Source organism: Euleptes europaea, chromosome 17 (genome assembly GCF_029931775.1).
Source record: "Euleptes europaea isolate rEulEur1 chromosome 17, rEulEur1.hap1, whole genome shotgun sequence".
NCBI classification, from domain to species: Eukaryota; Metazoa; Chordata; class Lepidosauria; order Squamata; family Sphaerodactylidae; genus Euleptes; species Euleptes europaea.
This window is the reverse complement of record NC_079328.1, coordinates 22,257,667-22,272,629: the sequence shown is the minus strand read 5'-3', so window position 1 is coordinate 22,272,629 and position 14,963 is coordinate 22,257,667. Positions and strand designations below refer to the sequence as shown.

The 14,963-nt window shown below is 48.0% G+C and overlaps 1 protein-coding gene across 1 annotated transcript in view; it reads right to left on the bottom strand.

Annotated features, from left to right (window-relative positions):
• Positions 1-14,963, bottom strand: part of VAC14 (VAC14 component of PIKFYVE complex) — a 144,306-nt gene that overhangs the window by 125,230 nt on the left and 4,113 nt on the right. Inside the window, exon 3 of the mRNA XM_056862668.1 lies at positions 890-1,057. Within this exon, the coding sequence (XP_056718646.1) occupies positions 890-1,057 (168 nt within the window). The remainder of the gene's footprint in view (positions 1-889; positions 1,058-14,963) is intronic.

The window sequence follows — 14,963 nt, the reverse complement described above, 5'->3', positions numbered from 1 at the left end:
TGCAGAGAACTTGGAAGCAGTAAGAGCCTCTTGCCTCTTCCCAATGCCTCTGAAGTTCAGGGTGAGGTCAGAGACAATGAGGGAGACATTTCTTTGGAGAGATTCTCATGTAAATCTTTATCCCTATGCATGGAGGCAGGGTCACTACCTACCTTCAATCTCTGCCTTGTCTGCCTACTGCTTTGGTCCTACTCTCAGCAAACCCTGAAAAAGTGAGCAGAGCTGGCCACGATTGGTGGCATCACTGCTAAGTGGACACCACAAGTGCACAATGCACACTATTGATGCTTCTTCTGCTAATGACAGGTCTAAGGAAAATGAGGCTGGTAGGGGTCCCCTGATCTCCCTTGCAGTAGGTGCTCGGAGCCACTCTCTCCAACACCACAAGCTGGCTTGTTTCCAACATTATGCTGAGCTGCAGAGAACTTGGAAGCAATAAGAGCCTCTTGCCTCTTTTCAATGCCTCTGAAGTTCAAGGCGAGGTCAGAGACAATGAGGGAGACAATTATTTGGAAAGATTCTCATGCAAATCTTTGTCGCTATGCATGGAGGCAGGGTCACTACCTACCTTCAATCTCTGCCTTATCTGCCTACTGCTTTGGTCCTACTCTCAGCAGACCCTGAAAAAGTGAGTAGGGCTGGCCTCGATTGGTGGCAATCACTGCAAACTAGACACCACAAGTGCATAATGTGCACTATTGATACTTCTTCTGCTGGTCTAGGAAAAAGGAGGCTGGGAGGGGCCCCCTGATCTCCCTTGCTGTAGGAGCCTGGAGCCACTCTTCCAAACAACCACAAGCAGGATTCCTCAAAACAGGAACCAACACTGCAATAAAGGCCTTGAACTGGGAGAACCTCTTGGCTTGTGGGTCCGAAGAAGCCTCATTACCTTGCTTAAGCCATCGAACAGCACATTGAAGAGGGGTAGGACGGAGCCCCTGGCCACCTTCACAATGTTGTACAGAGCCTCACAGGCGTAGTATCGCAAGCGGCTGTCGGAGTCGTTGAAACAGGTCAGCACTGGCTCAATCAGCTCCTTCAAGTATAGCCCAGAGTCCTGACAAACAAAGCAGACGGAAAAGAAAAGGAAGGTGCTTTAATGATTCCAAAATCCCTTACTGAAATCCCGTAATAGGCAGAAGGGGACTCAAATGCAGGTGTTCCCCATCTGAAGGGTCACAAGTGAATTAAGTCTGACTGAGAATGTGGCCATAGAGGCAAATTTGCTTTGGAAAACGGAGCCTTGGCTTACCTGTGAGGGCTCCTTCTTTCTCTGAGGGAAGAGGACATCTGATCAGCGGGTGTTTCCTTTTCCTATGCTCAGGGAGAGGCAGGATATTAAACCTTTTGCTGCCTGCCCTCTGCTGGAAAACGCCCTGAACTGTCAATTCGAGGACTTCCATAGCAGTGAAAAGAGACAGGAATCACATAACACGTAATACAATAACATAACACGTAATGCAGAAAAACATGCAAAAATAATTGGCAGTAAATACGTAACAACAGGTAACGTAACGTGAAAAAACAGTGATTGTTAGAACATTGGGTAATAACACTCAGGACAGAGTGGATGGTTACTGTACTTTTGAAGTTAGCGCATCGTGATCCTTTTATTAATATTCTTCACCCTGGGTGGGCAAGATGTCCTCTTCCCTCAGAGAAAGAAGGAGCCCTCACAGGTAAGCCAAGGCTCCGTTCTCTTCTCTGAGGATCAGAGGACATCTGATCAGCGGGATTTTCAAAAGCTGTGTTATCTGGGTGGGATTAAGGATCCTTCGCTACTTGCTGCAGGACTTTTCTCCCAAAGGCCGCATCCGCAGAGGCATAGGTGTTGATTTTGTAGTGCCTGACGAATGTGGAGGGGCTTGACCAAGTGGCCGCTCTGCAGATTTCTTCCACTGATGCTTGCGCATCAAAGGCCGCTGAAGTCGCTGCGCTACGCACCGAGTGCGCTGTAATCCCCTGCGGAGAGGACATGCCAGAATGTTTTAGCAGAGTTGAATGCATTGTTTGAGGCACTTGCTAATGCTTGGATTAGACATCTTGGATCCCTTGTTGGGTGGAGAAATTGACACAAAAAGGGCCTCCGAGCGTCTGAAGGGCTTAGTCCGCTTAAGATAAATTCGGAGTGCTCTCCTCAGATCCAAGGTGTGCCAGTTCTTTTCTCTTGGATGAGTCGGATTGGGGCAAAAAGATGGTAAGATTAGCTCTTGTTGCCTGTGAAAACCGGAGTTCACCTTTGGTATAAAAGTTGGGTCCGGCCTAAGGACCACTTTGTCTGCGTGGAATACGCAAAGGCTGTCCCTGGAAGAAAGAGCACCCAACTCCGAAACTCGTCTCGCTGAGGTGACTGCGACGAGAAAAAGAACCTTCATACGTAGGAAGGCTAAGGCGACCTCTCTCAAAGGTTCGAACGGTGGTTTAGTCAGGGCGTTTAGAACTAAGTTCAGACGCCAGGTACGGAACCTGTGTACAGTAGGCGGAGATACGTAGGAAACCCCTTTTAGGAAGGTGGTGACGTGAGGGTGTCGAGTCGTGGGGTAGCCATCTAGATGGGTGAGTACAGTGGCTATGGTCGCGACCTGTCTGCGAAGAGTGGACGCCTTTAGTTTAAGGTCCAAACCATCTTGTAGAAAGCGTAGAAGGTCAGCTGTTGTAATGGTTAGGGGATCCAGTCGCTTTCTAGCACACCAGCGCACAAACATCTTCCAGGTAAAGTTGTATATGCGTTTTGTTGACAGTTTTCTGGCTTCTAACATGGTGGACACTACCTGTTCTGAGTATCCCCAGCTCAGCATCCGCTGCCTTTCAAGTCCCAAGCGGTCAGTTTTAACCACGCCGGGTCCGGGTGCAAAATGGGGCCTTGTTGAAGAAGATCCCTGGGTACTGGGAGCTCCTACGGTTCTTGAATGGATAGTTCTCTCAGCGCTGGGAACCAAGGACGGCGAGGCCAGTGAGGCGCGATCAGGATGACGTGGGCCTGCTCTGTTCGAATCTTCCGGATAACCTTGGGGAGTATCGGGAGGGGCGGGAAGGCATATAGTGTCTCCCTTGACCAAGGAGTCTCTAAGGCAACGACGCCCTCCGCCTCTGGGTGATTGTACCTGGAGAAGAATCTCTGTAGTTGTCGGTTCTTCGATGAGGCGAACAGATCCACTGACGGACGACCGAATCTCGCATGGATGAGGTGAAAGATTTCCCTTTTTATAGTCCATTCTCCTTCGTCCACCGTCTGTCTGCTCAGCCAGTCTGCTTGCAAGTTTAGGACACCTTTTATGTGTTCCGCCCTTATTGAGGCGAGATATTTTTCCACCCAGTTGAGGATGATTAGGGCCTCTGCGTGGAGGGAGGAGGAACGAGACCCTCCTTGCCTGTTTATATACGCTTTCGCTGACACGTTGTCCGTTCTGATGAGGATGTGTCTGTTCTCTATCATTGGCTGTAACTGAAGAAGAGCTTTGTGGATGGCCCTCAACTCTAGTTTGTTGATATGGAGACGAGTCTCCGACGTTGTCCACTGACTCTGCGCTATGTGATGCTGTATAGTTGCTCCCCTGCCTTCTAAGCTCGCGTCCGTAAAAATCTGAATCGCGGAGTCTTGTATGTACGAGAGTCCTTTGGCCAGGTTTTCTCGGCGTACCCACCACTTGAGGCTGCTCCTGACTTGTTGGGACAGAGCCATGCGAGGGTTTCTCTTTTGGGAGATCTGTACCTGGTAAGATTTCAGGAACCATTGAAGAGACCTCATGTGTAGACGAGTCCATGGTACCAGACCTATGCAGGACACCATAAGGCCTTGGAGACTTACTAGAGAAGAGAGACCCGTCGTTCTCGCCAACATGGTGGTTTTGGCTAGGGTGATCAGTTTGGAGATCTTGTCCTGAGGAAGGAACATCTTGTTTTGCGAAGTGTCGATGATGGCTCCCAGATGGTGTATTGATTGAACAGGCGTAGTTAGACTCTTTGACATGTTCACCAAGAAGCCGTGGTGGATCAAGGTCTGAACAACTTGGTCTGTGTGAAGGCGGGAGAGCTGTTCCGAAGGGGCGCTTACTAAGATGTCGTCTAAGTAGGGAAAAATATGAATTCCCTGCTCTCTTAGGCTTGCCACGATGGATACCAGGACTTTGGTGAAGCGGAGGTATCTGCGATGGGATGGGTGTATCAAGATGTGAAGATACGCCTCCGTCAGGTCGATAGATGTAAGGTATGCCCGAGGTCGTAGAGCCTCCACAATGGAGCGGAGTGTCTCCATCCGGAAGTGTTTTTTGCAGACAAAGCGGTTGACATACTTCAGATCCAGTATTGCCCTCCAATCTCCATTTCTTTTGGGCACTGTAAAGAAAAAGGAGTACACCCCTTCTCGCCGCTCTGAGGTTGGGACGTGTTCTATTGCCTGGATCTCTAAGAGGTGTTGGATGGCTGCATGGGTCCGAAGGGCTTTTTCTGGTCTTCGAGAGATCGGAGATATAACGTAACGATTTGGAGGGGGTCTTAGAAATTCTATGCTGTAGCCTTGGCGAATTAGTTGTTGCACCCAGGCATCTGTGTGAGGAGAGTCCCAGATGTTTGCAAAATAAATAAGTCTGCCCCCTACTGGAATTGCTGAAGAGTCATTGCTTGTTTTGTTTGTCACCAAATCGTGGTGACTTCTCTGGACCTTGGTTCTGGAAGGCAGATCCCTTTCCGAATCTTGAACCTCTCCTGAAGGATCCTTGGCCTGAACTCCAGCCGCCTCTTCGTCCATCGGATCTGGGGCGAGCCATGAAGTGGAAGGTCCGAAAGGTCCGAAAGGAATGTGAAAATGATGGTTTTCCATCTTTCTTGAGGTACTTAGGTAATGCTTTCTTCTTGTCTTTGGTCTCTATGAGGATGTCATCTAGCTTGGGACCGAAGAGACGACCTCCCTCAGAGGGGTATCCCAGAAGTATGGATTTTGACCCTGCGTCAGCCGACCAGGATCTAATCCAGGCTGCCCTTCAAGCCGCCGAGGACGCTGCCAAAGATTTTGCTGTGAAGGACATAGAGTCCAGGGTAGCATCGGCCATGAAGTTGGAGGCTTTTAGGAGCCTGTTTAGGCCATCCAGCACTCTCTTGTTTTCCTGTGGAAGCAAGTCAATAATCTTCCTAATCCACATTATACTAGCTCTTGCCACCAGGGCTGCTGTGGCTGATGCCTGGATAGACAGAGCTGCAGTCTCATGCGCCTTTTTTGTGGCATAATCAATTTTTCTATCTAGGGGATCTTTATGCTACCTGCCCCGTCCTCTGATATTAAGCCCGAGGACTGTAGATCTGTCACAGGGGCTTCTACCAGGGGTACTTGCAATAAGGTCATGGCTCTGGGTTCCAGGGTATACAACTTTTTTATTGAAGCTGGCACCTGCTTAGTTGACATGGGTTTTTGCCACTCTGCCTTAATTAAGTCTTCAAAATACTCAGGGAAAGGCACTGAAAGTGGTTTAGACTGTAATCTGGCAAAAAACTCCTTAGAACCCCTGAATTTAGTTTTGCTTTTAATAATTTCAGTGTCCTCATCTTCATGGAGGTCAAGGGCTGCCATGACTTTACATAAGAAGGACTGGTAGTCTTCTGCCTTGAATAAACATGGGTGGAGATCTTGGCCCTGGGCCCCCCCTTCTTGCTCCTCTTCTGAGGAGAACTGTCCTTCTCTCTCCTCATTTTCGTAAGAGAGATGCTGGTGAACTGTCTTGGAATTGGGGGGTGGGGGTGCCTTTCTGGCTGCCTTTGTTGGCCAGGCAGAGCTGGAACCTTGGGCTGTAGGCTCTGAACGCACAGAGCCTCTAGATGGGGAGGATGCCCTTGAACTCAATGGCCCCCTGGAAGACAATTCCCCAAGGAGGGCAAATTCCTCTCTTAAAACCCTTCTCATAAGCTCAAGCATCCCCTGCTCACTGCCCCCCCCCCGCCGTTAAAAGGGGAAAGGAGGTTTGTACATTACCGCCTGCACTGCACGTAGCCGATTCTCCCTTGGAGCTGGCAATACGGGTGGGCTCTGCGCTCTCACCCTCGTCACCCATCAGGGACGAACGGGGAGGCTCCGCGGTTGTTTTCTCGGCACGCGTCTTTTTCGCGCCTTTTTCTCCGTCGTCCTCAGCCGGCTTCCTCTTTGATTTGGCCGCCGCGGCGGGAGTCTCCTGGCGCCGCTTGCCCTTCCCTCCGCAGTTTTCTGCTGGCTTGTGCCGGCGGGAGGGAAGGAGCTCCGTTGCCACTGCCTCATCACCTGAGAGGAGTTCCTCCCCAGACTGCTCTGGCGACGCCGCCATTTTCCTCAGAGAAGGAAAATATGGAGGCACGGGAGGAGGGGGGGGGAAACGGAGCACAAAAGGACAAAGGCGGCCACAGGAGGAAGGGAACACAACGAACGGAGGGGAACAGTTGTTAGGAGACAGAAATATAGGATGGTAAGATTGAAAATAGAAGATTAAAGGAGTAAGTTGTAAGGCCTAGCTACGGAGCTCGCTCCAACGCTGCTTCTCCCTCTGAGGCAGGAGGAGAATTGACAGTTCAGGGCGTTTTCCAGCAGAGGGCAGGCAGCAAAAGGTTTAATATCCTGCCTCTCCCTGAGCATAGGAAAAGGAAACACCCGCTGATCAGATGTCCTCTGATCCTCAGAGAAGAGAACAGAATACGTCTCCATGGTTCTAGGTATCACCCATATTTAGAAAACTGTTTCCCATACAGAAGGATAGAGCTCAGCGACATTCTGAATGCATCAAAAGTGGCAAAAACAGTGTTTCACTTACCTATAACTGTTGTTCATCGAGTGGTCTTCTGTGCAGGCACACATGGGACTGCGCACGCGCAGAGCCAGCTGGAGACAGACTTGTCAGCTTCTAGAAAGCTCAAATACACAGAGTGCTCCCCCTCCCCTCTCGCACGGAGCCGTAATTTTCCTGCCTGAACGGTCACATGACAAGAGGGGGGGAGCACTCTCCCTCAGTTCTCCTATGCCGCCGTAGAGCTACTGTAAGTACTATAAACAGTCAGGGCAGTCCACAGCAGGGTAGGAGGGAGGGATGTGTGCCTGCACAGAAGACCACTCGATGAACAACAGTTACAGATAAGTGCAACACTGTTTTTCATCTTCGTGGCTTCTGTGCAGTCCCACATGGGAGAATAGCAAGCTCACTTACTCTTAGGAGGTGGGGTGTGGCTGCTCAATGGAACAGAGACTGCAGCACTGCTTTCCCCACAGCTGCATCTCTCCTGGAATCTACATCCATCAAGTAATGGCGTATAAAGGTTGATGGCGTAGACCAGGTGGCTGCTCTGCATATCTCCCGAAGATCAACATGGGATGCAAAAGCAGCTGATGAAGCTTGCGCCCTGGTGAAATGAGCCCTGATATGTAGCGGGCACTCTTGCTTCACCTCCTCATATGCTCTCTTAATGGCTTGCACCACCCACCTGGACAAAGTCTGTGATGAGACTGATTGACCTCTGTTTGCCCCTTTAAAACATATAAACAAATGTTTGTCCTTTCTGGAGGGCAATGTTCGCTTCAAATAAAATAACAACGCTCTACGAACATCTAAAGTGAGTAGTGTCTTCTCTGGAGATGATTCCGGATCTGGGAAGAACACCGGAAGCACAATGTCTTGTGAAATGTGGAATCTGGACACGACTTTAGGTAAAAAGTCCAAACTAGGTCGAAGGACCACTTTATCACTGTAGAATTTTAGGAAAGGATGGTGACAACGAAGTGCTCTTAAATCTCCCACTCTGCGGGCCGAAGTGATCGCCACTAAGAATGCCGTCTTGTATGACAGGTAGCTGAAGTCACAGGTCGCCATGGGTTCAAATGGTGGGTACATAAGTTGGGATAGCACTAAGGATAAAGTCCATTGTGATGTAGGTTGTGACACTGGCGGGAATAGATTATTAAGTCCTTTCAGAAATTTTTTAGAATGTTGGTTGGCGAAGAGGGATTTAGAGTCAAAACCAATGTGGAAAGCTGAAATTGCGGCTAGATGAACTCTAATGGACGCATTGGATAAACCAGAGTCTTTTAAAGTCAACAAATAATCAAACACTTTAGGTAAAGGACAGGAGTCAGGTTGTAAGCCCTGAGTAACAGTCCAAGAGACAAAACGTTTCCATTTATGAGCATATGAGCGCCTGGTGGAAGGTTTACGGCAGGAAAGCAAAACATTAGCTACCCTATCCGACCATTCATTCACATGTTGATGAGCCATGCCGTGAGATGTAGCGACCTCACATCGTGGTGGCGTAGTGAACCAAACTCTAGCAGGTCATCTTGTACCAGGAGAGTGATGTGTCTTTGCCGAGCTAATGCCCAGAGCTTGGAGAACCATACTCTCCGTGGCCAGTGTGGTGCAATTAGTATGCAAGAAGCCCTCTCCGCTTTTATTTTTGCTACTACCTTGTTGAGTAACGGAAAAGAGGGGAAAGGGTAGAGGAGCCCCTGTGACCACGGCATCTGAAAAGCATCCCCCATGGAGCATGGACCTATCGCTGCTCTGGAGCAGTAATGGGGACACTTTTTGTTGCGTGATGTAGCAAACAGGTCTATTAAGGGATACCCCCATTCCTGAAATACTGGTTTGAGGTAACTGGTCTGAAGTTCCCACTCGTGATGTTGTGCATGCTCTCTGCTCAATCTGTCGGCTACAACATTGTCCTCCCTGGCTATGTGGATCGCTGATAGCCATGTGTGATGGGTAACAGCCCAATGCCAGATGGTGCAGGCTTCCCTGCATAACCTTCGGGACCCTGTGCCCCCTTGTTTGCAGATATAGAACTTTGCTGGGACATTGTCTGTGACGATGAGAACCAATGTATCTCTGGTTAAAGCTGCAAAAGAAATAAGAGAGTATCTAATAGCCCTTAACTCTAGTACATTAATATGCAGCTTTTTCTCCAATGGTGACCAAAGGCCACTGACATGTAAACCATTACAATGGGCACCCCAACCAGATAAAGAAGCATCGGTAAATAATTGTAACAGATGTTCCCTCACCCCAAAGCACACACCTTGGAACAGATTACTCTCTTCTCCCCACCACGTTAATGATCTGAGAACAGATCTAGGTATTGACAATTTCATCTTTGGGGGGTCCAAGTTAGGTCTAAAATGCTGCAGGAACCATAGCTGCAGTGGCCTCATATACAGACGGGCACATGCAACTACAGAGGTAGTAGATGCCATCAGACCAAGCAAGTGTTGTATTTTGATAGCCCTTTGGTAACGATGATTCGTAAAACTAGCTACCAAACTAGCTATGGCACAAATCCTACTGATGGGGAGAAAAGCTTTCCCCTGGATGGCATCTAAGCATGCTCCTATGAATTGTAAATTTTGTGTTGGTTGTAAGAAGGATTTGTTGTGATTAACCACTAGACCTAAGTCAGCACATGTGGACAACGTTAAGGAGACCTGGTTATGCAACTCTTCCCTGGAGGGGCCCACTAGCAACCAGTCAGCTAAATATGGGTAAATGGTGCACCCCTGCATAACCAGGAAAGCTATTACTGCTGAGATACATTTGGAAAAAATCCGTGGAGCAGTAGTCAGCCCAAAAGGCAAAACATTGTACTCATAGTGATCACTCTGAACAGTGAACCTCAGAAAACGTCTACAAGATTCATTGATGGCAACATGAAAAAAGGCATCTTTGAAATCTAGCCCAACAAACCAGGAATTAGAATCTAATAATGTGAGAACATCAGGTAGTGACAACATCCTGAACTTCTTTATATTCAAATACTTGTTAAGCCTCCTTAAATCCAATATTGGGCGCTTTCCACCTCCCTTTTTATCAATCAAAAAGTATCTGGAATAGAACCCAGCACCTTTATCAGAGTCAACCACCCTCCGGACAGCACCTTTAGAAACCAATTAAGCAACTTCATGTTGCAGCAGGGGGGATGATGGGTCACGGTTGGGTACTAGAGGGGAAGAAGGAGGCATGTGCTTGAACTCAAGAAAATAGCCATCTTTTATTATGGTCAAAACCCAGGTGTCAATTGTAACCGACTGCCAAGCAGAGAGGAATTGGCGTAACCTGTTATTAAACATGGTATGAGCATCTAGTCAAGGCAGGCCCTTTCCCTTGTGGGAAAGATCAGGTGGGGATTGAGGACGCCTCTTGCCTCGTTGTCTACCCTGAATCTTTCTTCCCTAGTTGGATTGTGGGAAGGAAGAACGATATGGCTGGTAGTTTGCAGCCTGGGGTCTGTATGGCCTTTGAAATTGTTGGCCATGCTTGGGGGAATAACATTGTTTAAATTGGGGCAAAGATTGAGGGGCAAGCCCCAGAGAACGTGCATTATATCTGTTTTTTCTAAGACAGTTGAACATCGTATCCGTCTCTTCGCTAAAGAGTGTTTTACTTTCGAAAGGTAAATCTTCAATTCTGGCTCTGTTATCAAAAGAAAGGCCAGATGACCTTAGCCAAGAATGCCGTCTCAACTGAACGGCTGCAGACATTGATTTACTGCAGCTGTCTGCCATGTGGCGAGCTGCATTTATCTGCTGTTTTCCCAAACGCATACCCTCTGACTGAACCACCTTGGCCAAGGGTTTCTTGTCATCGTTGAGGGAGTCAATGTGATGAGACATACGGTCCCATAAGTAATACTGATATCGACTCATAATAGCAAAAAAATTAGCAATTCTAAGGCCTAATGCTGCACATGAATATGATCTATGGCCTAACATATCTAGTTTATGCCCTTCTTTATCATGTAGCGCAGACATTGAGCAAGCTCTATATTTGGATGGTAGAGACGCAGTAATAGCTGAATTCGCAGGAGGGTGTTTAAACAGAAATTCACAACCCTCATGACGGATTTTATACAGATTCTCCAATTTATGTGTAGATCCAGAACTCATAGCTGGATTTTTCCAATTGGGAATAACTATGTCCATAATAGCTTGAACCACTGGCAAAGCGATAGGACCATTGTCCTCAGAATACAGAATGTCCATTATTGGGTCAGATGTGCGCGGTTCAGGCTGTTGGTAATCAATATTCAGCGCCTTGGCCATTCTAATTAGTTGCTCTGAATACATTCTGATATCATCAGAAGTCGGGACTGGTGTGGGATCCCCCACTACTTCTGCAGGTGAAGGCAAGTAGGAGTAATCCTCCTCATCAGATGAATCATCATTTGGACCCTGCACCGACTGATAAAGAAGGAGCACTAACACAACGTGGTGAGCTGCTTGCACCTGGGGCTGTGTGCTCTTTTGGGGCCACAGGTTCCTGGTAAGGTCTGCCAAGTGATGGAGGGTTATTATGGCAGCTCCTCTCAGAATAGCCAGAAGGATGCCCCCTACAGCAGAAGCAGGGGGCATAATCATACCAATCACGGTCCTGGTAAGGAAACCTTTGTTGATCGTACTGAGGGGACCATCTGAGAAGACTGTGTTGCTGATCTTCCCTCCTTCTACCAGCAGAGGGACTCCTTGCCTCTCGGCGTCGGCTTGACAGTGAAGGTGTGTGCGGCCACACAAATGCCTTCCTGCCACAGATCGCCGCCAACCATATGTTGCTCACGGCAGAAAGGCAATGGGCTGTTGGGGGAGTCAGCTGCTGAGTGCAGAAGGATGGGCGACCCCCTGTCATAACTCGGCGTCAGGGTGCGCCGGATGGGGCTTCGGCCCCGAGTTGCAGGAGGCAAGCGTCGGCACCGAGGTGAGGCTGACGGCGAGCGGCGCTGAGGGGCAGGTTTTGCTGGCCCCGATGTTGATTCTGCCGCTCCTTCTTTAGCTCGCTTTCTCCCTGGGTCCATGTCTTTCTCCTCCCCCTTCGATGGGTCTGACGTGGCCTGTTTATTAGCCCTCTTTGACTTCGCTTTCTTTGAAGTCGGCACAATCGGGGCAGAAGGCACTGAGGGAGACCGTTCCTTCGTGGAAACTCCATCCCTTTTATCTGGGCCCAATGACACTTCATATAAATGGGCTTTTAGCCGGGACTCTCTCTCCTGTCTGGTTCTGGGTGTGAAGAGGTCACAGGCACGACACTTTGAGGGAATATGCCCCTCTCCCAGGCATAAAAGGCAGTTCTGGTGAGTGTCAGATGTTGCCATTTTAGTGCCACACGACTGGCACTTTTTAAAAGGAGTTCCTTTTCCTTCTGACGCCATTATAATTTTTCTCAGAAAATTTTACCTCAGTAATCTTTCTTCAACGAAGCTAACCGTGTCCTCTCTCTACAGCGGCAGAAAGAGAACTGAGGGAGAGTGCTCCCCCCCTTGTCATGTGACCGTTCAGGCGGGAAAATTACGGCTCCGTGCGAGAGGGGAGGGGGAGCACTCTGTGTATTTGAGCTTTCTAGAAGCTAACAAGTCTGTCTCTGGCTGGCTTTGCGCATGCGCAGTCCCATGTGTGCCTGCACAGAAGCCACGAAGATGAACGAAAGGTTTTTAGCACTCTCTCACAGTTCTGTAATCTATTTACAACAATTTTTGGGTCCCTACAGAAGGATTGTAGCTAGCAAAGTTCCTGCTTTTATATTTGTAGGGTCACCTATCAGTGGAACTCCTCCATTTGAGAGCCAGCCAGCCAAAAAGACCCAACCATATTCTCTTACTACTATTTGCCATCTGAGAGGGAAAGCAAAAATTTATACTTATCACTCTGTGGGCTAATTAATAACTGATGGTGATAATTCTTTCAAAAATCATTTCCAAGTACCAAGCCCAGACACTTCTCAGGACAAGTAACTGACAAGCTTAGATTGCTGCTACAGGAGGAAAGTCAGTCAGCTCCACCATGGTGAGGGGCAAAGCAGATGCTTGCGACATAGAGACCCCAGCTCCATCCTTCTGGCATCTCCAGTTAAAAGACAGATAGGACACAGGTCTGCGAAAGACCTTGGAGAGCTCCTGCCGATCAGAGCTGATGGACAAAGAGTCCGATTCAGCAGAAGGCGCTTAACATGTGTGTGCACGATCAAGTCAAGGAAAGCCTCTCGAATGCCTCGGCGCTTTCAAATCCCCTCAACGCTGACTGTGTAAGGTCTGATTTAAGTGTGATGCCGATATGACTGAAGAACCTACGGTTGGGACTTCACGGGCACCTATCATCTCATTTGAACTGGGGCATGAGGCGTGCAATGTTTTGCAAAACAACGCGGTGCTCTCTCCTGAGCTATGGCACCTCTAATGTGTGCTGTAGCAACAGCTCAGGTTAAACAAGCTGAAAACTGGCACAGCTAAGCCCTTCTGTCTAACAGCATTGTGACAGAGGCAGGCATCAGATCTAAAAAATAAAGCAAGATGCAATTCTTTCAAAGCCTGGCCCCAAGATTTGCAAATGTAGGCTGTGATGTAAAGAGGCACGCTCATGCAACTCCCAGAAGCGATTTCTTTCAAAAACTCCCCCCACAACTGCAGTTAAAAGGCACATACTGGGGACATACACATGAATGTGTGCGGGTAAAGGGAAGAAGCCAAGATATCTATGGCAACTTATCTTTATGCAGTTCTCACACTACCTACCCTCACCACTGGTTTTTGTGACTCTGCACAGGCCTGAGCTGTTAATATACTGCCTATTACTTAGGGCCAAACTAGACAATGATATTAGGCATACATGGGGTTGAGGTTCTCCTGATCCTGAACAAGATGTAGCCAAAAGTTACATACAGAAAATAAAGTTGATTTGGCTCTTGACCATGAGTTCAGCCCTCCCCCATGCTGTTTCTCTGAGTCCTGGAGGGTTTATTCTCCCATTGTAGAGCTGCACATATACTGAATACTGCACATGCAGCCTCACCACAGGGCAATGCATATTCAATGTGCAGCAATGAATTTTGATTTGCATTTTAAAATATTGATCAGCTTTTGCAATTCCAGCACATGGAAATATTTTTTTAAAACCCACAAATTATGATCACTGCTGTTTTAAACCCAGAATTAATGTAATTGTGTTTAGAATATTATTCCCACATTTCCCCACAAAGAACCCACATTGGCTTAGAAAAGGCCAACGCCATCATCAACGACAATTAAAAACATGTCAATGCTAAAAGCAACCACTGAACACATTCAACCATGCCACAACCTCAATGCTGAAAACCCTCGTCAACAAGCAAACGTGTATCGTATGTCCTTTAAACCAATTCCTGAAATGTTTTCTGGAAGAGAACAGTCTTCCACCTTTTCCTAAAAATTGACCAAGATACTGTCCTCCAGGACAAGCTGCTCTATGTGATCAGAGCCACAATGGAGAAAGCCATTCCCTTGGCACGGAGGGTCAAACACTTCTGCAAGAAAAAGCGCTCGTACAAGAAAAAGGGCTCGTACCACAGTATGGAAGTTCTGCATGGAAAGCAGATTAAAGGGAAACACTCCCAAGCAGGTTAATTTCATTTAGCTGGATGATACCTAGCCAGCACTCCATACCCAATAGCAGCCAGTCAGATACTTGAGGAAGCTCATGAGTACAGTCTGAACGTGAAGCCTTTCCCTGCTAATCCCAGGCAGCTGGTACTCACAGGCTATTTTGGTTAATGACTACTAATATGCTTCACAAATTAATGTAACCTCTTTTTAAAGCACTCTAAGCTAGCTAGATAACTAAACCAAGTGTACTGGTAATTAATTACGTCACCAATTGTTTAATGCTGCAATTAGGTTTACACAAAAGCTTGGACCATCAGCAGAAGGCGCTGGCAGTCCAGGAGCTTCCCTACTGCCCCTTGCAAAGTTTATTCTCGAGATCAAGGAGGGACTGGTGCATGCCAACAGCCATGCAGGTTGGGAATAAGATTGCCCTTTCTGCTTTTTATCTGAGTGGAGCTCCATCCGCAGAAGAGAAAGGAAGGAGAGATTCCATCCCTTTCCCCAATGCAGCCGCCTGACCCACAAGGGAATGAATCCCTCGAGCCCAGGAATAGACTTTCCGTCTGTCTGAAAGGGCTCAGGGGACAGCAAGGATGAACACCCCCCCCTCCACAATACTTATGCTC